The 23,530-nt window shown below is 49.1% G+C and overlaps 7 protein-coding genes across 7 annotated transcripts; 3 read left to right on the plus strand and 4 right to left on the minus strand.

Moving 5' to 3' along the window:
* Positions 1-104: 104 nt before the first annotated feature.
* Positions 105-1,548, plus strand: TRV_05299 (pyridine nucleotide-disulfide oxidoreductase, putative; the record flags this gene model as incomplete). The annotated part of the gene is made up of 2 exons (XM_003020551.1): positions 105-232; positions 297-1,548. Coding segments are annotated over 2 exons (1,380 nt in total), but the record flags the coding sequence as incomplete, so codon positions are not given.
* Positions 1,549-1,809: 261 nt separating this feature from the next.
* On the minus strand, positions 1,810-5,587 carry TRV_05300 (uncharacterized protein; the record flags this gene model as incomplete). The annotated part of the gene is made up of 4 exons (XM_003020552.1): positions 1,810-1,870; positions 1,932-2,942; positions 3,004-5,355; positions 5,412-5,587. 4 exons carry the CDS (start codon positions 5,585-5,587, stop codon positions 1,810-1,812), a joined length of 3,600 nt encoding a protein of 1,199 aa, XP_003020598.1.
* A 1,033-nt stretch (positions 5,588-6,620) lies between these two features.
* Positions 6,621-8,469, minus strand: TRV_05301 (arrestin (or S-antigen), N-terminal domain protein; the record flags this gene model as incomplete). The annotated part of the gene is made up of 3 exons (XM_003020553.1): positions 6,621-7,517; positions 7,653-8,231; positions 8,311-8,469. 3 exons carry the CDS (start codon positions 8,467-8,469, stop codon positions 6,621-6,623), a joined length of 1,635 nt encoding a protein of 544 aa, XP_003020599.1.
* A 1,727-nt stretch (positions 8,470-10,196) lies between these two features.
* TRV_05302 (cell wall serine-threonine-rich galactomannoprotein Mp1) lies at positions 10,197-10,840 on the minus strand (the record flags this gene model as incomplete). Its single annotated transcript, XM_003020554.1, has 2 exons — positions 10,197-10,621; positions 10,747-10,840. The coding sequence occupies 2 exons, from the start codon at positions 10,838-10,840 to the stop codon at positions 10,197-10,199; spliced, it is 519 nt and encodes a 172-aa protein (XP_003020600.1).
* A 1,743-nt stretch (positions 10,841-12,583) lies between these two features.
* Positions 12,584-13,343, plus strand: TRV_05304 (uncharacterized protein; the record flags this gene model as incomplete). The annotated part of the gene is made up of 2 exons (XM_003020555.1): positions 12,584-12,832; positions 12,981-13,343. The coding sequence occupies 2 exons, from the start codon at positions 12,584-12,586 to the stop codon at positions 13,341-13,343; spliced, it is 612 nt and encodes a 203-aa protein (XP_003020601.1).
* An 803-nt stretch (positions 13,344-14,146) lies between these two features.
* TRV_05305 (uncharacterized protein) lies at positions 14,147-17,221 on the minus strand (the record flags this gene model as incomplete). Its single annotated transcript, XM_003020556.1, has 1 exon — positions 14,147-17,221. The coding sequence occupies one exon, from the start codon at positions 17,219-17,221 to the stop codon at positions 14,147-14,149; it is 3,075 nt and encodes a 1,024-aa protein (XP_003020602.1).
* Positions 17,222-19,533: 2,312 nt separating this feature from the next.
* On the plus strand, positions 19,534-21,662 carry TRV_05307 (uncharacterized protein; the record flags this gene model as incomplete). Its single annotated transcript, XM_003020557.1, has 2 exons — positions 19,534-21,525; positions 21,588-21,662. The coding sequence occupies 2 exons, from the start codon at positions 19,534-19,536 to the stop codon at positions 21,660-21,662; spliced, it is 2,067 nt and encodes a 688-aa protein (XP_003020603.1).
* Positions 21,663-23,530: the final 1,868 nt, after the last annotated feature.

The raw sequence follows: 23,530 nt of genomic DNA on the forward strand, positions 1-23,530 counted from the left end.
AAAAAAAAAAAAAAAAAGAAAGCTGCGCTGATAGGTATTTAGCCTGTTTCAATGTGAACAGTGGAGATGTGGAAGATGCTCCCGCACCCAACGCATTGAACAAGTATGACATTTCTGAAAAGGACGGGGCGTTTTATGTCCATACGGATGAAGCATCCCTCAAAGCATGGGGTAGAGAGCCGGTAAAGACCTGCAAAGTTGCTGGGAATGACAACGTCGTTGTAGTGGGAGGGTATGCATACATCAACATTTCTCTCGGGGATGGTATAGATGTCACTAACATTGGGCTTCTGTAGCGGGAGCGGAGCATTCGGTACCATCGAGTCCCTCAGGGAGCTTGGATATAGTGGAAACATCACCATGATATCAAAAGAGCCTAACCTCCCGTTGGACAGGACCAAGTTCTCCAAAGCATTGATAGCGGATCCTTCAAAGATAGAACTCAGATCCAAGGATTGGTATTCGAACGTCTCTGTAAATGCAGTCTCCGATGAGGTGACTGCTGTCGACTTCGAGAAGAAGTCCGTGGCCACAAAGTCTGGAAAGTCATACCCATACACCAAACTTGTTCTGGCCACAGGTGGAACCCCTAGAGTTCTGCCACTTCCAGGGTTTAAAGAGTTGGGCAACGTTTTTACTCTTCGATATGTAACGGATGTCCAGGCCATCCTGGCTGCCGTAGGAGAGAAGGGTAAGAACATTGTCGTCATCGGGAGCTCTTTCATCGGCATGGAAGTAGGCAATGCATTGGCGAAAGAGAATAAGGTTACCATTGTTGGGATGGAATCTGCACCTCTAGAGCGTGTCATGGGAGCAGAAGTCGGCCGCATTTTCCAACGTAATCTGGAGAAATCAGGTGTTAAATTTCACTTGTCTGCATCTGTGGAGAAAGCTACCCCTTGTTCTGCAGATTCCTCCAAGGTTGGCGCAGTGCATTTGAAGGATGGAACAGAATTACCGGCTGATCTGGTCATTCTCGGCGTTGGTGTTGCTCCTGCAACGGAATATATTAAAGAGAACCCAGCTGTGAAACTTGAAAAAGATGGCTCTCTAAGGACCGATGAGTCCTTTGCCGTCCAGGGCCTAAAGGACGTCTACGCCATAGGAGACATTGCCACATACCCTTATCACGGCCCTGGAGGGCAGGATGGTAAATTCCATGTTCGTATTGAACATTGGAACGTGGCCCAGAACTCCGGCCGTAGTGTTGGGCGCACAATCGCACACTCGTCAACGTCCAGCCACCCTATTAAGCCAAAGCCGTTCATTCCAATTTTCTGGTCGGCATTGGGTGCTCAGCTCCGATACTGTGGTAACACGGTGAACGGATACGATGATATCGTCATGAAAGGGGAGCCCGAGAATGCGAAGTTTGCTGCTTTCTACACATCTGGTGACACAGTGGTGGCAGTTGCTACTATGGGAATGGATCCTATCGTCTCGAAGAGCGCTGAGCTCATGAGAAGGGGAAATATGCCCGGGAAAAAGGAATTGGTAGCTGGAACTGATGTGTTGACTGTTGATCTTCCTGGGAAGGTTGTCATGTAGAGAGACGTTGTCACTTTACAGTTATCGAGAGTCGAGATTAATAATTAGTCTTTCAGTCTGTAGTTATAACTTACCTATAGCTCTTACTATTCACAAGGCACCAAGATGATAAAGTACGATTCAGATATTGTGCATTTGCTATTACGTTGTCATCATTAACATGAACACACACACGTGAAATGACCTCCCATCCTCCATTACGCCATACCTTTGCCGTTACATGCAAATGCTCCATAAATCAAACAGTACTCCTTTTAATCACTAATCTCGGCCGTCGACCACCTCTTTGACTCCCTTGTGATGCTGAACTTCGGGCTTTACCCTTACCCTTGGGTTTAGCCTTTGGCTTCGCCGCTGTCTTTGGTTTCCGTTTAGTTACCCACCCAGGCCCATGGAAAAGTGATGAATCTTCCTCAAAGCCATCATCACCTTCATCGACGTAATCATCATCACCACCTGCCCCAGGATCACTTGACAATGTCAAGTCTACTACTATAGAACCATCTGGTATCTGGGACGCAGAAGGCTCATTATTCTCTGCAGCATCCTGCCCACCCTGCAACAGTAATTCGTCTTCGTGTGATGGGGGTGAAGTTGATTTTGCAGCCGAGTCCTGCGTGTTTACGGACGGATTGGCCGTTGGTAAAGGTGAGGACGGCCCAGCAGGCTTGTGGGCAGCTGGCGGTGGCTTTAATGAAACTGGCGGGCACGGAGTAGCTTCTGCAAGCAGTTCTTCCAATGACGGGGTTGGATCATTCTCAGAGAGATTGTCTATTTCATAGAATGGATTGGGCACGAGTGAGTTTGGGTTGCTATCACCACTGTCGTCATCGTCATCGGTTTCATCCGGATTGTTCGGCGGCTCTGGATTCTTTCCCTTCTCACTACCGTGGGTGGAGCCTTGCGCAGATATCCAATCCTCTAGAGCCGATAAAGGTGACGGTTTTGCTGTTTCTGGAACCGTTGAATTCACGGGAGGAGTTGGAGATTTACGTGGTCCTGGTTCCGCCGGGGTTTCTTCTGTTGCTCCCTTTGGAGGCGAGTCATAATCAAAGCCAGTGAATTTAGGTGATTCAACAACTGGGCTATCTTCACGCGGCCCTGCTGCATCTTGTTTCTCGGCATCTCGAGGAAGCGCAACGCTTCTTTGCACAACAGTTTGGTCCTTGGGACTTTGATCGCAAACAGTTCCCTCGCTGTCATCTTGCCGCTTATGTTCCAAATTGGGACAACTGTCTTCCACGACTTCTACCCTGTCAGGGACAGCCAGCTCAGAATTCACAGAAGACCTAAATCCAGCATCTTTAATGAGCTGTGATATTTCCCGGCGGCTAGGAGAAGAAACTTGGATATCCTCTGGCTGTGAAGAGTTAAGGTTTGGCGCATTCTCAGTACTGCATAAAAATAGTAAGTAAATATATTACATGGCACAAGGGGTTTTAACATTACACCAACATGCGAACATTTTGCGTCTCCGACACCTCACTGGCGAGATTTATCGATTCACCTGCCAGATTCTCCAGCACTTGCTCCTCTTGGAGTCTCACCAATTCCTCTTCTATATCTGCAAGTTGCTCCTGTATTTTACTTGCAGATACACGAGGAGCAGCACTGATGAGTTTTGCATCAATGAGGTTTTGGATCTCAAGTTCCCGCAGCCCATCGTCTTCTTCCTCGACGTCATCGAAACCAGGCATTTCGAACTTTGTATAACTTCGTGGTTGACCTTCATCGGCATCATCACTTTCTACTACATCTCGATCGCGTTGGGCAAGACGGAAAGTGATTGTGTTGGCAGAGTTCACGTTTTCCACAATTGCAGTGCGGTAGGAAGACACTTGGGGCTGCCAATTCGTAGCCTTGGAAACGTCTAGCTGTTTAAATGCAAAAATCGCACCTGGCAATAGATTGGTTTTATCCGCATTGGGCAGTGTTGACATATCTTTAGGTAGAGGAGGCAGGTCTCCAGCTCTACACTCCATGAGGCCTTGATTTTCGGGGCTGGACGTTCTCTTATCACTCTGAGACTTCGCCTTTGGTTGTGTCTCTGCAACGAGGGATACATCCATGCTTAGGCCACCGGTCTCATCCCCGTAGTCAAGTGTAATATCTTCGTTTGAATGGTTCTCGTTCTGGCCGGGTTCATCCGGGTATTCCTTCTCGTTCTCACCGTTGGATTGGGATTGCCGTTTCCGTTTGTTCTTTTTCTTTTTCTTGCTTTGGGGAGCCTGGCTTGCGCGTAGCTCCTGAATGACAGCTTGGGCGTTGGAATCCCATCTCTGCACGAAGGGGAATGGAGGTGTAGATAATTTAACGCCATCATAAAAGCATTCGGTGGCCTTGAGTGTAATCTTGGCTTGCCAATTCTGAATTGGCTGGAGTACTTCTTCTGAAGTCTCAAATGTAACACACTCAGGCTCCTTTGGTGTAGCTTTTGGGGTTAGGCTACTCTTCTGTGCAAGTTTAGCCCGGGTTTTCTCTTCGTCTTCCTTCGTTTTTGGTGTCTTAACGCCTAAAGATCCAAATAAAAGACGCCGCGTGCTGTCAATATCTAACTTCGACTGCCTTGCGGGAACGGAAACCGGGCCATCCGGAACAGGAGAAGCTTTATCCTTGGCTGGTGTAGAGGTTGCAAGACAGTCTACCTCGACAGATGATGGGGTCTCCTTATGTTTCCTTCTCTTCTCTGAGGGGGACGGTACTTCAATTCCACCCTCATCTATATCACGTAGTAGCTGCTCTCTCTTTCTTTCGAATTCTGATTGTTCTTTAGCCTCAAGCAAAGCATTTACAGCCTCAGAGCCTCCTTGTCCGTTCTCCCAGGCTCGCATGTCTTCGAAATTAGCATCTTTATCCAGGATACCAGCAATCTTCAGCCGGATCAATCTTCTACGCCACTTTGTTCTCAAATTGCCATGTTTCGTGCGTAAAGTGCCATGACCCGGGGGGTTGACTTTTCCTTTCGCAACATTATTCTTCTGCTTGGAAGATTCCGATTTGGGTAGTGTGCCTTTCTTTTTAGAAGTGGGCAATTTTGGGACAGAACTAAGACCAGAAGATGAATCCGAGTCTGAATCGGAGCTCGAGCTACTTGACGAACTAGAGCTAGAAGTTGTGTCCGAGCTTGAATCCGAATTAGAATCGGATTCCGATTCAGAGCTGGAATCAGAGTCTGACTCCGAACCTGAATCTGAACTGTCATCACTAGACTCATCCTCACTAGAGCTCAAAGTCTCGTCTTCCGATGAATATTTGCTTGATGAATCTTCCGATTGATTTTCTTCTTCGTGGTCCGGTAACCGAGCTCCCTCCGAAGCGACATGTGTTGTTTTATGTCGTTTAACGGTGGGAGGAGTGGTTAATACGCTCTCCTCTACCGCAGCTGTCTGCGAAGGGACAGGTACACCACCAGTGGCAGAAGTTGGGTCTTCTTCGTCTCCTTCAACTACAGCATTCGATTCCTGCGTCTCCTCAATGACCGCATTATCTTGCGCCATAGCAGGTTCTTTCTCCGACTTCTGGGCGTCATTTTTTCGATGATTAACGTCTTCAATGACTACAGTCGGTTCATTGAGAAGAGAAGAAGGGTCTGTCACTTCACCGAGACCCCGGTCTGGGCCTTCAAGTCGCCGTCTCTTATTCCTGGGGGGTATTGTTATAGAAGGTCGAGACACGGTTGTCCGTTTTAGCTCCAGGCGTGATTTCCCCCAGGGAACGCCATCAATTAGATATGTCCCGTCATCGGTCACCTGTCGTCTTCCAGTTGCTACTCTGGCTGATATATCTTCATGATCTAGAGGACGAATCCTAAAACAGAAATGTTAGCATAAGGTAAAATAGTAGGCTTTCAGGCCAACACTTACACAACTTCATCACCCTCTCTAAGCAGCGTGTCAACACGCATGAAATGCAAGCATTCGGAGCCCATTACCTCCACAACATAGTCATGTAAATGCCACTGCCCGCCATCATCATCTTCCGCATCCCCAGTGCTCGTTGGCGCTCCCAGCGGTACCACCTCATTAACATCTGCCAGCAACTGAGAGATGATATAATTGGAATCTCCGCCTGCAGCAGCTGGGGCACAGGCTGTAGTATACGCAGTATTGAAACTTCCACTCGCGCTCAGCGTACGTATGGAGGCAGGGCCGGAGCTGGTGAATGATGACAGGGCAGACGGTTGGCGGGATAGCGACAAGCTGGGACTTTGCGTTACGGGCGTACTCCATAGAAGGCGCGTGACGGGCAACTCATGCCGATGAACGATGAGATGAAGGCGCATTGTTACTGCCGTGTAATGTATCAATGTCGCTGGTTAATGGTTCAACGGTCAGTCTGCAGCGGTCTCGCGCGCCTCTTCGACTGAGGCAAGTTCGCATCTGTGGCAGTGACGACAACGGCCACGCCAGGAATTCTCCCCTCGTTTCACGTAACAATGAAGGATGTATCTTCTCCTCTTGAATAAAAGGCTGAATCCGTCAAGAACAGTAGAGGGAGAGGGAGGAGAAGAGGGAGGAGAAGCTCGTAGTGGAAAAGTCGAGGAGCTTCAGCAACGTTAGTTAGTTTAAGGTTTGAAGTGACGCGGGAGCTTGGCGTAGTTAATTAACTCGCTTGCAACTCCAAACTCCATAGCAAGCCCCAAGGCCATTTGCTGGTCAGGCTAAGTTACTTAGGGGCTGTTTATCAAAGAGTGACAGTCTAGACCGTGAATGGTTCAGTGGAGGTAGGAGCTGAAGAAAACGACGTAATCTATGATATCAATTCGATCATTCAGTAGATATATATATCTCCATTAGTTTCCCTATGGAAGGTAGAGGGCCATAGTTCTGTCCGCTCTTCCTAGTACCAACCCAGATAGTTAATAACGGTAGCGGTTGGCCACATAGAAACCATCATGGAGTCAACTCCTGCATCCTTTAGTACCATCATAGAAATGAAATACGCCCCACGCTCATGATAACAGTGATAATTTTGAAGTCGAATCAAGATACCAGCCCCACAACTCCATTAACCAGCCACCAGCCCACCGCTTGGTTGAAGCGCATGAAAGAAAATCATCCTGAGTATGTAATTCAAGGCAAAGAATTCATCTTCTTCGGTGCAGGAACAGGTTTTCTAGGAGGTATACCTAGATTCGGCATGGTTGGCGTGATCCGTCTCGACGGTTGAGGCGGTCTGTCTATTGGAAGTGATACTGTTGATGAGGATGTCATTAAAGGCAGATCTGTTGTTGATGTGGTTGGTGACTCGGATACGCCGTCCAGTTGGCCTGTGGTCTGATAGTGTTGAAACTCACGTATCTGTTTCTGCATTGGCAGGCTGCTATTTTCTGGGCCATCAGTTTCGGTCGTGGAGGAAGGACGAGATGACTGGTTAACATCTCTCTCGACTGTCACAGGTGGAATACTCGTGAACTCGAACGTCGGTGAGCGTGATCCAGCTTCGCTGGGGAATAGTCGTTCGTCACTTTTTGAATCTATATCATAGCCACCGGAACCGGAGGGGCCGAAGCTGTTACTCCTAGGGTTACCTGGGGGCGCTGAAGATTGAGCATCAGTTGAGGTCCATGATGAAGAGCGTTGTGATGCGGCAAGTGGGTTATACTCGTGCCTCGGGCCATCTACTGGCGCAAGAGCATCCGCCATCGCATCTTCGTAGCTGGGTGGGGGTGCTTCTTCGTAGTTTTCCATTAAAACGGGGTGGTTTGCCGGGTTTGGACGTGGGGGCTGGGGAGGTGGTATATTCGGGTTCATCGGGATCGGGCTGGGGCCAGGACCAGGGCCTGCCATAGGCTGGCTAGGCTGTATGTGGCTCGGCCCAGGACCAAATCCGAAGACCGGGCTTTGTACCGGAGCTGGAATTGACCCTTTCGATGGATGTCCATTCATAGCGTCTAGGAGTGCTTGGGGCGGTGCAATACCGGAATACACCTGAACAGCCATCCGTAGAGGAAGGACAATCAGACCTTTCTATGGTAAATGGTCAGTATGTGTTCAGTTATTCGTTGCCCAGGGGGTTAGTGAGATAGAAAAAAATAAATAAATAGACAAATAAATAAATAACCTGTGGTGAAATGAAATTGGATAAAAAATTAAGAGGAGTACCTTCAACCCAACTGGCCCATGGGCCAGTCCAACTCGTATCTCCAGCTCATATGTTCTTGACAAATTGCATGTCTCAAAGGACGGAAGAACGGAACTAGGGAGATGGATGCGATTCCACATTTCCGCATCTAGCTTCCACTCTTTACCTGCCCGGTCATTGCTATTTCCTAGCGGCAAGCCAATGTTACTTCGAGTGGTAATGACCCAGCTTCCGCTTTCGGTGCGAGTCAGATCCTGGGCACGGACATGGGTGTAGGATATCAGTTCTATTTGAAGAAGCTGGAGAGTAACAATCTCGTTACTGTCATTGAGCTTCTTTATCAGGATGCGGAGTGGTAGTGGTTCGTTGCATGTTATTATCGGGGGGCTAGGCAGGCGTGCATCGACAGAGAAACGAGGCAACAGTTCGGTTTCAGTACTCCCTTTGAAGAGTCCTTTTTTCTCCTGCGGGGACTGTGGGGACTGCGGCGACTGCGGTGGTATTTTAGCCTTAAACTGATGTTCTCGTCTGGCATATGATTCCTTATCAATCTCCTTCTTCCGCGGCGGTTCTATGGGAAGGAACTTGTAATCCGCAAACTGAATAAAAGATCAGTATTGTAAAAATTTCCCCAACAGTGGTGTTAGTTAATCAAATGTCAGGGTGAGAAAGGCGCACTCCTCTGTAGTTCTCCTTGTAAAACTGCGGCCTGACGACGGTTGCCTTGATATAATATTTGATCTCCGCTTCACCGGGAAACCCGGTCAATGAAGGAGGAAGAGTCCTTCGAATATGCTGGTTAGTATCTCGGGCTACCTCTACCCTTATGCCAGCCATATTCAAATTGGTGGGTAGCGGGTTATCGATACAGTCGTTGTTAAATGGGAACTACACAACCATCAGATCAGCGAGCCAGCCCTCACAGCAGCATTTCATATATCATATCCAAAATACCGTACACACCCTAAACTGAAAAGGATATTCATACACCCCCGGCAAGAGGGTATAGAATGTATTAGGTGACACATTATCTTGGATATCGGGCCCAGGAAAGACAGTGACGACCTTATACAGCACCTATATCAAAAGAAACATGGCCCCCGCGTTAGCATCAACTCTCTTATTTATCTGAGATGTTTTATATTTGTTCTGACCTTGTGCAATTCAATCTCGGTCCGCTTCTTGTCCGATCGTTCGTTATGCGGATACTTCGCCGCGGCCAAACGAGTCCGACTCTCGCCCTCTAGCTTGACATTGATGGAAGATATGGCGGTTTCCGTCGAGAGGGACAAAACAGCCTTGCCGGAGATGTAGTCGAGGTTTGTAAAGAACGGGTGCGGCCGGTTAAGGAAGACCTGGACCGACATGATGGCCACGGGCGACAAGAGCGACGGGAGGGAAAGACGATGGACGACGGCCTGCGTGTCGAAAGAGATGCGAAAGGTAGAAGTGTCGAAATCGCTTGGTTTAACGCATCCTTCGCTCTAATCTTAGCGACGTTTCTCGTTTGTGAATCTATTTATCAGCGCTGCCTTACGCTTCCGGAACGGACTAGTTATCGCCTATGGCTGTATCTGTATGTATCGTGTACTTCGTAGAGACAGGTTAATATACGGTAGGCTCTCCTTTTCTGGCCGCAGTGCAGGGCTAGTTCGTTGAATAACGAAAGATTGATGGTTAATCCGTGAGTTATCTGAACTAACTATTTATACCGCAAGAGAATGACGTAAATAGCTAGTTCGTGAGCTATCCCCGCCATGGTCCCTGGTAACTAGCCACCGAACTCAACATCAACAGAGTGCCGAGAACACAACATGAGAGGGACGGAGGTGCATAATCTTCAGCCGATGCGCGCACTCAACGTCGATCAATCGGGAGGGGCCAAGCAATATCAGCCGTGGTCTCTGGCAGGGCGAAGCAGCCAGTCAGTTTCTAGACCTGGTAGACGGGCAAGGATGAGGTCGATGCAGACATGTACGCTTGTGCGATACGCCGTATATGGAGGGGGGAAGCGCCAGAGACGAAGAAGCAATAAGTCAGGGTTGGTGATAAAGGTGATACTCTTCCGCGCATGAAAGACAGAGGCTCAGCCATCCGCGCGTTCATTTTCGTCGCGGGCCCCCAGTGAGGCGCAGTCGGTCGACAAAGACTGAGCCAGAACAGTAAGTTAGGGTGCCGAGCTTGCATTTCGCGGCTCAGCTAGAGGCAAGCATTTAGTTATCTATATAAGCCTCAAGAAGGATGTCAACTTGATGCCATTTCGACGATACTGCAACAGATGATGACGACTGATAATCATACTCTCACTGGCGAGGACCCTACAAGAGAAGATGGAAACTGGAATAAGAGGCATTAGGTATAATAGTATTGGTATGGGTATGGTAAGTTATGATACTGGCGCGTTAAAAAAGGGGGGGGGGGANNNNTCAATATCTGTACTCCAAAAGTCATCCCGCTATCAATTAAAGAGTTACAACATGGCCCAGAACTAGGTTATTGACATGATACAGCGACATGACTGCAGAAGTGTGAAAGAGAGAAGGTATGGCATGTCAGTCTCGCGCTTAGAGGGCGAAAGCAGCAACGAGGAGACCGACGGCACCGGCAGCAGAGCCGAGCTGGACCTTAGCGTTGCTGACAGCAGCACCGGAGTGAGTTGGGGTAGAGCCAGAGCCGGAGTGGGTAGCAGATGGGGAGGAGCCGGAAGAGCCAGAGTGCGAGGTCTCAGATCCGGAGGTGTTGGATGGGCTGGAGCCGGTAGTGGTAGCGGTGCTCTCACCGCTGGAGGAGCCAGTTGGAGCAGCAGTGGGAGTGGCACCGGGGGTGTAGAAGTGAGACTGGATGCAGCCCTGCTGGCATTTGGCGTAGGCAACAGGACCCTGGTCGGTAGGGCATTTGGCAGCACAGCTAGTGGTGTCCTTAGCGTCCTGGTTGGATGGGCAAGGAACCTTGAAGCAGATGGCCTTGCAGCAGATGTCCTTCTCAGGGCCTAAGTCGCGTTAGCTCTGCCAATATTTTTTTGGACGTATTGTTCGTTGATCGCAACATCACTGGCCCTTCTTCGATGAGCTGTTCTTGTTGGACAACGAACGGGGAAGATCGTTTGGTACATACACTGAGAAGCACACTGTTGCTCTGGGGTCAAGCTGGTGTTGGCAGCAGCAGCGAAGGCAGCGAAAGCGGCGACGGCAGCAACGGAGAACTTCATCTTGACTGGATTCTTTTTGGTTGAAGAAACGAGAGTTGGAGCTGGCTCGAAGGAATGGGATGTAGATTAAAGTAGAGTATATGAGAAAAGCGAAGGACGACGGAAGAAGCGAACGTAGACAGGCTGATGGATAAAAGAAGAAGAAGAAGAAGAAGAGAAAGGAGAAAGGAGAAAGGAGAAAGAAAGAGAGAGAGAAAAGGAGAAAATCCCCAAGTTTTAAGGGCGAGATCGCAAAATGACACCAAAAAAAGAAACAGCAAACAGCCGCGATACGATATTGGTAATTACCGAGCTGCCCCTGGCGATGAGTGGAGCCGCGGGGCAGTAGCGCAGCTCGTCGATTGGCTGAGAGCGGCGCCAGCTCTGAAACAGGACCAGGCGCCTGGTAAGATACGCGTATCAGCAGATACACGAGGTTGCCGAGGAGAGTTTCAATAATGCGAAGGGCCTGGGGTGCGCAGGGCCGGCAAGGCCAATCAGTGGCGGACGGCGCTGGTCCAGCATCACACCGTCGTCGACTGATGCCCTGGCTGGGTGTGAAGCTTGGCGAGACGGTGTCTTACCTGGTGAAAGGGAGATTGGTCGGCGGACGGTGAACCGCATTGACTATTTGCTCGGTCGCATGAGGCAGGATGGGGTGGAGGAGCAGCAGTGTGTCCGAGTTTCGAGTCCACTCAGGAGGCCACTGAGAGCTGTGGTGGGCGGATGGTGGACAGGCTGCCCAGCGCGCAGAAGCAGGAAAGCCTGCTGTCCGTCGCGATGATCAACATGCCATCCATGCCATGCCCTCAATGGAGCCTGCAACTCGTCTCGCTGCTGCCTGACAACACACATCCACATGTCGTGCAACCGAGACCTGACACCCACCCTCTTTCACGCCCCTACCCCGTCCTTGCAGTCACTGAAGCGCCGTCATAATATGAATAAGTACGGAGTAATAATGGCACCTTTAATATGGAGTTCTCCGTAATAATCAGAATAACACAAGCGAGCGAAGGTTCGCTTGAGGTTTGGAGAAAGTAAATAAAGTTTACTCCGTTATTACTAGCAAAACTCAAACTTGAGGCAAGCCCGCGCTTAACCCGATACGGATATCTCTGCCGAGAGCTGACTAAGTGAAGACAATCACGTGAATATCACTTTCCACTTTTCACGGGGGGGAACTCTCCTTGAGTCCGCATATCGTGTATATATATACTTAAGCAACGACGGACCCTCGAGGAAGAGCTTGTATATGTATGTCTAGAAGAAGCCCATGGGGATAACAGGTGCTGGTATTTGAGGCTGAAAATGCTAGTTTCACCTTTAGGGCTGTCTTTCCTGGCTGGTTCCATATGCAGGGCATCGTCGTACAATTTCTCAAGAGTAACCAACGGAGTACTTTGTAGACAAGGTAAATAAATGGCCGGAAAGAGCTGATCAAGCAACAGAGATTGGTAGAAAAGCTTGCTTATGGGAAGATGAATAGCTTGTAGTTATCAACCTTTCTTCTGGCAATCCAAGGAAGGCTTGGATCCTGGATGGATTTTCTAGTGATGAGGCTCAACAACGATCATAATCGACAACCACATGTCGTCGGATGCTGATCTTGATCCACCAACTCCAAAATAGATATAAGTATCTAACAAAAAAGAAAAAGTAATAACTTCTGTAAAGACTTGCCAGCCCTGGAGCTCAGAACTAAAACTTCGATTTCCATACACATTGTCCCTCGTTACTACACATAAATCCATCACTGAAAAGATGTCAAGCAACGCGCTGCTCATCGAGCGCATATCTGCTTTCGTAGCCAAACATATGGCTGGCCACGACCCCTCCCACAACGCCCGTCATGTCTCACGCGTCGTCAGACTCGCCCACACGATCCTCGAAAAAGAAAAGACCCGCAACCCATCCATTACATATGACGAAACGGTGGTCACTCTCGCAGCCTGGATGCACGATATAGCTGATAGGAAATATCTTCCCAAACCAGCGGATGGAGCCTCAAAGGTGAGAAAGGACCATTGCTCTTGGCAATAACTATGTAACTACCTCTTTCAACAGACAAACTAACCGGCACAAGATTAACCCCAACACCATCATTTACGATACCCTGATATCCCATCATGCAGACCAAAGCATAGCGCAGAGGGTTCAGACCATAGTTTCAAACGTCTCCTACTCGACCGAGATAAAAGACCCGAGTGTCGTTCAGCGTCTGATCAGTCCTGAAGGCGGGTATCCCGAACTCGCCATCGTGCAGGATGCAGACCGTCTAGACGCAATTGGCGCAGTGGGAATAGCACGGTGTTTCACCTTTCTTGGAGCCAGATCTAAAAGTGCCGGCAAGGAAGGTGACAAAGAGCCTGACTTGGACGATGCGATTGAGCATTTTAACGAGAAGTTGGTGAAGTTAGAAGGGATGATGAAAACAGTTACTGGACGGGAGATGGCGAGGGAGCGGGCATTTAGGATCGAGGAGTTTCAGCGCTGGTGGGCTGACGAGACAAGCGGGGTTTGAGCAGTAGTTACAAGATTGGTAGAATAGACAGGGACAAGAGGATGATGTATATATACATATACATACATATGCACATATATATATCTTGATTGATTTGTGTTTATTATATAGTCAGCTAGTTTGCTTATAGTAACCTGTGTATCAACCCCTGGCCTTAGAACCATCCATCTAACAAGCCCTCATTAGCTCCCTAGACCCAAGCAGTGAATCATGAACAAATAGAATCGAGTCAAAACAAAAAGACCAACAAAGGGGATTCCTAGGTGAACGAAAAATATGATCATGGATAATAGGGAAGATGTAGTAGAAGTAAAGTATGCAAATCCGCGATAGCATACTCTACTCATTTCATATGCGGACGTGGGCAAAACATATATCAGAACTCCGGATAAAGCTGGAACAGGGGACCGCCTCAATGAAACTGTGGTGGAAAAATAGAGGTTTATGTTCTAGTTAGAGGGCCAACAAAAAAAATGAAAATGAAAATGATCAGGTACCAAAGGTAGAAATCAAGATGAAGCTGTGTAGACATGTCAGTAGATAAAATTATGTAAATAGAAGTATTGCCCTCCAACTCCAGAGTTTCCAGTCTCCACAATTCAAAGAAAGCAGAGAAAATATGTCAAGGTAATGCAGGCAGAGGGTGCTGGTTGGGGAAATAACAGGCAAAACAGAACGAGAGATATTAGCTGTGGTGTTGAACCTAGTGACGCCCTTCGAAGGTCGTTGCGTGTGAATGAGTGTGTGATCATCTCCTCGATGGATGTTAGACCAAGTGTAAGCTCGAAACGTGCTTGTGTTACTTAGACACGATCCCTCGCGAAGTCAAGGACATCACAATCATCTTCGAAAAACCCATCCTCAACAACGTCATCCCCACTTTGACCTCGTCCGCGTTTGCGACGTGTGGTTATTATGACATGTTCGCCTCCTAGGCTGATAAGGTTCTCCATCTCGCGAGACTTGGCTATACCTTCGGAATCGGGCCGATCTTCAGTGTCGCTCTGAGAGGCATTGCGTAAATGAATCTTATGGGTCGGGATAGTATTTCCAAATACCCACGGCTGTGAATTGGAAGATCCGCTATGCCTCGATGAGTAAACCATCAGGCTTACACGGCGGTCAGTGTGGAACGGTTGGTAGGGAGCATGTGTCTCGATCTCAGCTTGGGCCAAAGGTGGTGACTTGATCTTTGAACTACCTCCAGGGCGATGGTGTGTAGGCCCATACCAGGAACCAGTGACGGTGTCAGGGCCTCGGATAATAGTTTGTTCGTGGGTATAGGGGTTTTGCATTTCGGCAGGGAGGCGTGCCTCTAGTATCTTGCCTCCAAAAAATGGTTGCGTTCGCTTTCTGTGCTTTGGCGGGGCGGAGCTTTTGCCGACTTGGTATACTTTGAACGATCCACCATCCATGATGCCGACAGATAATTCATCACCATGCTCATCACCAATCCAAACGGCCTTTGCACCTATGCTATCTTTCGCAAAATTGGATGGATGAAGCCTGTTTTCACCTACGTATCGGAGGTTATTCATGGTTTCTGTAGCAGCACCCACTGATTTGCTTAAGCCTGCCGCCACAACTTTACCACCAGCGGACGGAATTGCAAATCCCTTGGTTACAGCAAATGCTGCGCCGACACTAGGAGCTCGACCACGCATAGCCGCTAAGAACGGCTGTGTAGTTTCACCTACCAACTTCATGGCACTCGAGAAGGCATTGCGAGGGCCATCGTCAGTTCCTTCGTCACGTATATAAGATTCGGCATTCGTTGCAGGTGCGACAGCAGTTGACCGCCGTAGTGGCGGCCATCTGAATGCAGCAGGCGGAACTTCATAGACGTGAGTTGTTCCCTTCTTGGTTATAATGGCAACATGCTCGCCGTTAGGTGCCGTCCATATGACATCTCGTATAGTTGATGTGGTCAGTCTTGCATACCGAGCGACCTGTCGAACATGAGTAGCAGGGGGGTTGGACTTGGCAGTAGAAGACGGATCTTCGGCAAGGAAAGCGCGGGATCGACAATGACGAATCTGCATCAAGTCCCAGATGCTTTGTATATCCCCCTTTTTGCTTGCGGTGAGTAGCATGAGTCCATTTGGCGATAACGAAAGGAAACTGCATCCATGAGGAGGCTGGAAAGTAGCTATTGGGTGTGGGTTTGAGGATTTCCCATCTTGAAAATCTTCAAGTGGCTTTAGATCAAAGATGGAGACAAGGTCAGGCTCATTCGATGGAGGAGTTTGAGTCTCTTGGGCGTGTGTGGGAGGTAAGATATCCGCTGCAAAGCTATGCTGGTCCATGGACTGTGGTCGGCGTAACGGGGTAGAGTTGCCAGTCTGCGAATCCTTGTTCCAATAATTGTTCCAGGTTTGAAGACCCTGGTCTCCAATCCATCGTGCTCCTTTGAATACTTCTTGGGTCACGCCTCTTGCAACTTTGTTCAGGAAGCTTTCACCCTCGCCAGAGTCTACACCACACGTAACAGAAGGCCGGGATGGAGGCGTATGGGCATCAACCCCATAAATTTTTCTAGGCGTGATATGGGGTGGAACTGCACCCTGAAGGGAAACTCGGTTTGGAGATGGGCTGATTACAGCAAGCCAACGCCCGCTGACGGAAAGAACAGGTATATCCGTAACTTTAGCCGTACGAGAAGCCTCTGCCTGTGGGTCGTCTGTATCAGTAGAGGCAGAAGAACTAGAATACCTTCGAGTTTCCTTTGGCTGTACATTCGTCCACATTTTCCCAATACACTGGTAAATAGGCTGCGAGGGAGGACGGGCAACACCAAATACCATAACTTCGCCGCTTGTACCAGATGCCACAATAACCAAATTACCGCTGGCAAGGATTCTGAGGTTGGCTGTAGGTGGAGGTACGTATGGAGCAACTCCAGGAAAGGTGTCGACACATGGAACTGGCTTAGTAGCAAATAAGGTTGAAACAAGATCCCTAGTCTTAAGAGAGTAGATCTGTACTCTCGTCTGCGCTAGGGGAATGTCTGGTCTTGCATTTGTTGTTTGCTTTGGAGACGAGCCAGTTAGGAAATCCAACTGCTCTGGTTCGGTAGAGGAAGCCGGTAAGGCGCCATTTTCTTCCTTTGGAACTATCCCATGGATGGTAAGAGCAATTAATGGCCGTATCGACGCAAAAGGATCAGCTCCAGTGGTCCATGTTAAGAGTTTAGCATCGATAACTCTTCCATTCAGTCCTTGAATAGATCCTATTATTTTCGTTCGTGAATTTTCGATTCCAAGAACGTCCAGCTCACCGTCTCGACCGACAAGGATCACGTTGCCTCCTGTCTTGGCAGACTTGTAGGAGCAACCGGGAAGGGGCTCAACAGCACAAAATGAATGCCCAGGTTGCTGATGGTGCTTGGCACCTGATTGGGACGCTCCAGGAATATCAACGTCAGGTGCAGAATAGAAATGCGCCTGTGGGAGGTGAGGTGGGGGTGGAAAACTCATCCTATTGCTACGATGACTGCTAATAGAATAACGTTGCTGCCTATCCCGAGGGAGGCTGTTGGGCGGCGTGGAAGCTGGTGTTGCATCTGCAAAACCCGGTGGTCGAAGTCGAGCCTGCGGAGGAGATGTTGAGGGAGAAGCTTGACGGTAAGCGTCTCCTCGAGACGGTAAAGTGAAGGCTGGAGGGGATTCCGCAAATCCAACTCCATCTGCGGGATCATTTGGTGGGCTTTTCCCAAATGGTATAGCTCGTGCCCACGAATCTGTTCTCGTGGCCAGATCTTGCTCACCAGGAGAAGGTGAGAAGGAGTCCAAAGGTCCAAAGGCCGGTGAGTCGATAGCGCTTGGAGGACCGACTGCCGGATTCATAGGCGGCATAGAGGGAACAGGTGACTGGCTCATTGGTGAAGGTTCGCACCTGCGAGTATCAGATTAGCATTAACCGTTTGATATTAGCAATATATATAATCTACATTTTACTCACGATTCATCAAAAATCGCCTTCGCTTCACTTTTAGTCGTACTATCATGGTCGCCTCTAGCAGCATCGTCCGACCTCTTTGCTAACTTCTTTTTTTTCGCCACGTTCGCGGATGTCAGTGGTGGTTGGGAGAGAGGGCTACTAGGGGCTGGTGACTGGCTTCTCTGGTGGCGGCTGTTAGACGCTTGCGGCATACAAGGTGACGTGTTAAGCGCCGTAAGGGTTCCCAGCAACCCCTATGCCCAAACAACGCCGCCGTGAGGATCTCCCGGCCCTTTTTATCTCCTAGGCAAAGGGAGTATCACAGATATTGCTGAAATATGGTTTATATATTCTTTGCGTGTATATGGCAACTGTAAAATGTCAGCTTTAAAAGGAGGACGGAATAGAGTACAGATGGGCTGAAATGCGGGGATTTAACGTCGGTTAAGTACGTACAGCAATATCAAGTACCAATAACTTGATCCGCGATAAACCCGCGGAAAGGATCTCAGCGTTAACGAGGCAGCTCTGGGAGCTGAAGATAGGTATCGCAGTGGGGCAAACAAGCTCCTTGCCGGGAGCCGCAGGCAGCACTCAGGGTCAGATAGCTCGATAGGCCAGCCTTGCTGCAAGCTGGAGATCGTGGGATGGAGGCGTTTCTCAGTCGCTGGTAGGTTCTCTGGTTGGTTGTGGTGTTGAGGAGGAAGAAAGCTGCATGAGGGGGAGAAGTTGAGGTTGAGGTCGATGATGTTTCCTCTAAATAAGAACCGCCGGGGTGAGAGTCACGGCTCCCGATGCGGTCATGGGCGGGACCCTCTTTATTTTCTTTTTGTGGGCTGGCGCTAGGCCTGATGGGGGAAGAAAGACAGTGCAAACAAGGCAAACTTCCAGGAACAGCCTCATCACTTGACGCATGACTAATCAGACACGTGATAGAGGCTCTCACGTGTTCAGTCGATGATGAAACGGGCGGAAGAAAAAGGGGAAGATGAAAGACAGGAGAAAGAGGTAGCAGAAGACGGGGAAGATGAGGAGATAAAGGAAGAGAAAGAGAAAGAGACGGCGGTGGGAAGAGCACGCGAAGTAGAACGGCGAGTGGTGATGGTGACGGTGCCACGGGTGACTGTGAAGATAGCACGCTGGGCGGTCATCCTGCTGGTCATTCACCCCTGGTCACAGCTACAACCGGGTGTATATACACGGTAGCTTAACGGCCAACGTATAAATATACTCCATACATGATTATGTATTAACATGTTTTGGAACTAGGAAATGTTCTAACCCTCCCTATCCGCAGTTTAATAGCTCCATAAATACTATGAAAACCAAGAAAAAAAACCCTGAGCAACGCCCCTTATCATTGAATGCGTACACAAATCTATGCACGCTCTGCCGCTTCAAAGATGTCGCAAAAGGGAATAGCAATGACGAGGAAACCATCCAAGGAAAGATGATGACTTGTATCTTCATCGGCATAGCGCGGTCAAAATGGTGCAACCGCCTGTCATATAAATCTTGATAGTTCGTTCAGCTTTTCTTCTTGAGCGCTGCAGCTTTGGCCTTTGCTGCCTTCTTCCGGTTACTTCGAATCATGACGAGCCCGAGGAATGTGCCAACCACCGTGGATCCAAGGATTGTCAGTATCACTGGGATGCGGATGGCCCAAACTCGCGGTGGAAAGAGATCATGGAGAGGGTGTCCCTGATCAACGAATGGCTAGAGAAACAACAGTCAATTAGCTGTCCAAGCCGAGGAAGTAGGGCTCAAGTTATAAACTGACCATCAACAAGGTCCATGCCGTATAGTAGAGAAACACTGCGGTTGCCACGAGCAGCATGGCAAAGCCAAACAGTTGGCCTAGCTGTGGTATTGGTTAGCCATGTAGCTCCTCTTTCCTTCAACGCCCGCATATGGAACAACTTTACCATATCTGAGGGACAGTGACGGTCAAGAGGTAAAAGTGAGGCTGTAATCAGGTAGGCTACGGACTCAGCCGTACTTCTTTTTACTTCTCTTCACTTCTTTCACTTCCTGGCCCTAATCAGAAAGTATCCTGGTGCTGCGAACAGATAACACCTTAAAAGAAGGCCCAGCTTTTGCCCTGTATCGAAAATCGAAACCATCACGTGACGTAGTTAGAGCCCAATATCTATTCAAAAAACTTTCGCGATCTTTGACTCGAGTTGGACCTACAATTTTCAACCAGCGAGCTCTTCTTGCTCACCACAGCGCTTGTCACTCTTTACTTACAATGGCAGACACGATGGCAATGCAGTCGGCAGTCCGCCTGCCAACTCCGCCGCCAGGAGTTTCATATTCTCCGCGCGCATCCGTCCCTCGGAAGCGGTCACCAACCTCGCGTTCACCGTCGCCAGACCGCCGCCGTCGTGCACCGGCTCAAGATGATGCTGAGAATGGCCAGTATGAGCCAGATGCGAGGGAAAAAGAGCTGGCAGAACGGTTTCGCCGAACCCAAAGGCCTGCGGCCTCCAAACCGCTAACTGAGGAGGAGAAACAAGCAGCTGCAAAGGCTGAATATGAAAAGCTTTTGAACATGCGTTCCGGAGGCACATATATACCTCCTGCAAGACTGCGGGCTCTCCAAGCTCAGATAACTGATAAGTCGAGCAAGGAGTATCAACGGATGGCATGGGAGGCTCTGAAGAAGTCGATAAACGGGTTGATCAACAAAGTCAATGTTTCGAACATCAAGCATATTGTCCCCGAGCTATTTGGTGAAAATCTGGTCCGTGGCCGTGGCCTATTTTGCCGCAGTATAATGAAAGCCCAGGCTGCCAGTTTACCGTTTACGCCGATTTACGCTGCGATGGCTGCCATCGTGAACACAAAACTTCCCCAGGTTGGAGAGCTTCTCTTACATCGGTTGGTCGTCCAGTTTCGAAAGGCCTTCAAGCGCAACGACAAGGCTGTTTGTATCTCTTCAACCACGTTTATTGCACACTTATGCAACCAGCAGGTAGTACATGAAATGGTTGCTGCTCAGATATTGCTCTTGCTGCTTCATAAGCCTACCGATGACAGCGTCGAGATTGCGGTTGGGCTCACACGAGAAGTTGGGCAACATTTGGAGGAAATGAGCGGACCGATTGCCTTGGCCGTGTTTGACCAATTCAGGCACATTCTACACGAAGCAGATATCGACAAGCGTGTGCAATACATGATTGAAGTTCTGTTTCAGGTCAGAAAAGATAAATTCAAGGACAACCCTGCCATCAAGGAGGAGCTTGATCTTGTTGAAGAAGAAGATCAAATCACGCATCGGGTTGGTTTGGATGATGAGATCAATGTTCAAGACGGGCTGAATATTTTCAAATTCGATCCTCAGTGGGAGGAGCACGAAGAGGCATACAAGAAGCTTAAGGCTGAGATTCTTGGAGAAGGAAGCGATGACGAGGAAGAGGACGACTCAGAAGCAAGCTCTGAAGAGGAAGAGGATGAAGAAGAGAAAGAGATGGATATCAAAGACCAAAGCAACACCGACCTGGTTAACCTGCGACGAACCATTTACCTAACAATCATGTCTAGCATTGACTTTGAAGAATGCTGTCACAAACTGATGAAAATAAACCTTCCTACTGGCAAAGAATCTGAGTTGCCATCGATGATCATAGAGTGCTGCTCTCAGGAGCGCACCTATTCCAAGTTCTACGGTTTGATCGGAGAGCGATTCGCCAAAATCAACCGATTATGGGCTGACCTTTTCGAAACTGCCTTTGCTACATACTACGAGACTATCCACAGGTATGAGACGAACAGGCTACGCAACATTGCTCGGTTTTTTAGCCACATGCTTAGCTCTGATGCCATCGGCTGGCATGTCTTATCTATCGTGCATCTCAACGAAGAAGAGACAACGTCAAGTAGCCGTATCTTTATCAAGATTCTCTTCCAGGATCTTGCTGAGGTGCTGGGAATGACCAAGCTACAGGAGCGATTGAGAGACCCGATTCTTCTACCCAGCTATGAAGGGATATTCCCGACCGATAACCCTCGCAACACCCGTTTCTCCATCAACTACTTTACCAGTATTGGAATGGGTGTTCTCACCGAAGAGATGCGTGAGCACCTTAAAAATATACCCAAGCCAACTGTACCGGCCATACAAGCCCCTGAATCGGACTCTGAGTCTGTCAGCTCTTACTCCAGCTACAGCTCACGCAGCCGGTCATCTCGTTCCCGGTCACTCTCCCGCTCTCGGTCTCCATCTCGAGGCCGGCGAAGTGTGCGTGGGAGATCTGCGTCTTACTCCATTTCTCGCTCTCGCACCCCCTCAAGCAGATCTAGAAGCCCTTCTCGGAGACGCCGCAGGAGCTACTCCAGGTCAATATCACCAACCCCTCCTCGACAACGCCGAGCTAGGCGTGCATCTTCGTACTCCCGCTCTCCATCTGCATCTGCATCACCACCTCCCCGCATCCGTACTCGCACTAGACGCTCTTACTCGCGCTCACCTTCTCGCTCCATTACTCCACGGTATCGCCGGGGCGCAAGAAGCGAGTCACGCTCTATCTCACGATCCCCTTCACCCCATCCCCGTCGAACCACTAAGGCGAGGGGGCGCAGCTTTTCGCGTTCACCCACACCTCCCAGACGTGGCACAGCTCGAGGCCGTAGCTACTCTGTCTCTCGGTCGCCATCTCCGCGACGCGGTCGAGCAAGTCAAAGAACCCGGCCTGTTTCGAGGTCACGATCCAGGTCAAGGTTGAGGTCGGCATCGATGTCTCGATCTCCACCTCCGCGCGGCCGTGGCAGGTACCGAAGCCGAGATGCACTCCCCGAGTCTTCATCTGCCCGAGCTCGTGCCTCGGATTACCTGTAGGCCGAAAGCTCATACTAGCCCAGCCAGGAGACAAACTATTTCGAGACATGGCCAATGCATTCCCGTGTACTTTTAACCCTCTTACGTTTTTGTTTTCTATCCTGTCATTGTTCATTGTGGCTTACCTTATAATCTCCATTGGCTAGCGAAATTGATTTGGCTGTTGCGGGACGTTTTTATACCTCATGTCACTCTAGATTAATATCAGTTAACCTGGGAAAGCGAATTTCATAGTGGGAATGAGTTATAATACTATCATAAACTTAGGAATACCAACCTGCGGTATTCATCGGTAGATATTCCTACTTATTACACCGTTTTAATGTATATATATTTGTCTCTGGTCCCCAACCAAGTCATAGAGGATGGCTATCCACGCCCAAGACGGCTTCAACCCGCACAAGAGCATTGTAGCTCAAAGCCCTGTGGAATCATTTGACCGAGCATAGGCCGCATAGCTTCACAATTGTGTCTTATAACCGGTTCAGCTACCAGGTATGATAAACCATCTCCATATAGCAAACTGCACCACCAACCCCAGCCAGCTGGCTGGAGCCTCAACAATATTAAAATAGAACAAAATAAAATGCACGGTTACTCATCTATGTATTCCCCCAAAGGAGAAACATCCCAGTCACGTAAGAAACCAGGTAGGATTCTTACAGCTCGGGTCAAGTTTTCACACATATAACATGACAAGCTAGAATATGCGGGATGTCGTGCAGGACTGAACCAAAAGAGAGAGAGATAGAGAGAGAGGTGTATCAGGTGTTTGAACACCTTTGTATCCCGCCGTTTTTGAGGGGAAGGAAGTTTCAGCCCTGCCCTTTCTCGCCGTTCATCTTGTCTTTCGGAGAACTCCAGTACGTCTGATACTCGGACTTCGCCGGATGGGAAAGAAAGGCGATGTGTATGATTGCTTGAGCCGGGCTGGGTTGGGATAGGTGTGGAATCCTACTTTTTCCCTTTGCCTCAAGGAACAGGTGGGTGTATGATAGGATGTATGTATGATGTAGTGGTGTGTAGGATGACCCGAAGGCCAGGAGCCAGGCTTCATTGTGAACAGGGGGGCAATGGAGGCCGGGAAACAGAGCCACGTATGGAGGTCAGGGAAGTTTATTTGCCGTTCAATAGGTAGAGATATTATGGCATCAGGAGTATCGATTATAGCCCAAGCCATGACACCTGAGGCCTGAGACTTATACAAAACGATTGACGACTACCAAGGGGTCCCTTGGAAGAAGGCAGCCCGTAGAAGCCCATGTAGCTATGCCCATGTACCTCCCAGGGCAGCCAAATAAGCAACTTCACCTGCCCCAATTTCTTTGGAAATCAGATCAGACGCAACTATGGCCAAGGCGGACAAAGGCAGCCCGAATTCAATTCTGGGAAAGGTAAAACCAAAAAA

Source organism: Trichophyton verrucosum (assembly GCF_000151505.1).
Source record: "Trichophyton verrucosum HKI 0517 chromosome Unknown contig00400_1.f1.exp, whole genome shotgun sequence".
Classification (NCBI taxonomy): domain Eukaryota; kingdom Fungi; phylum Ascomycota; class Eurotiomycetes; order Onygenales; family Arthrodermataceae; genus Trichophyton; species Trichophyton verrucosum.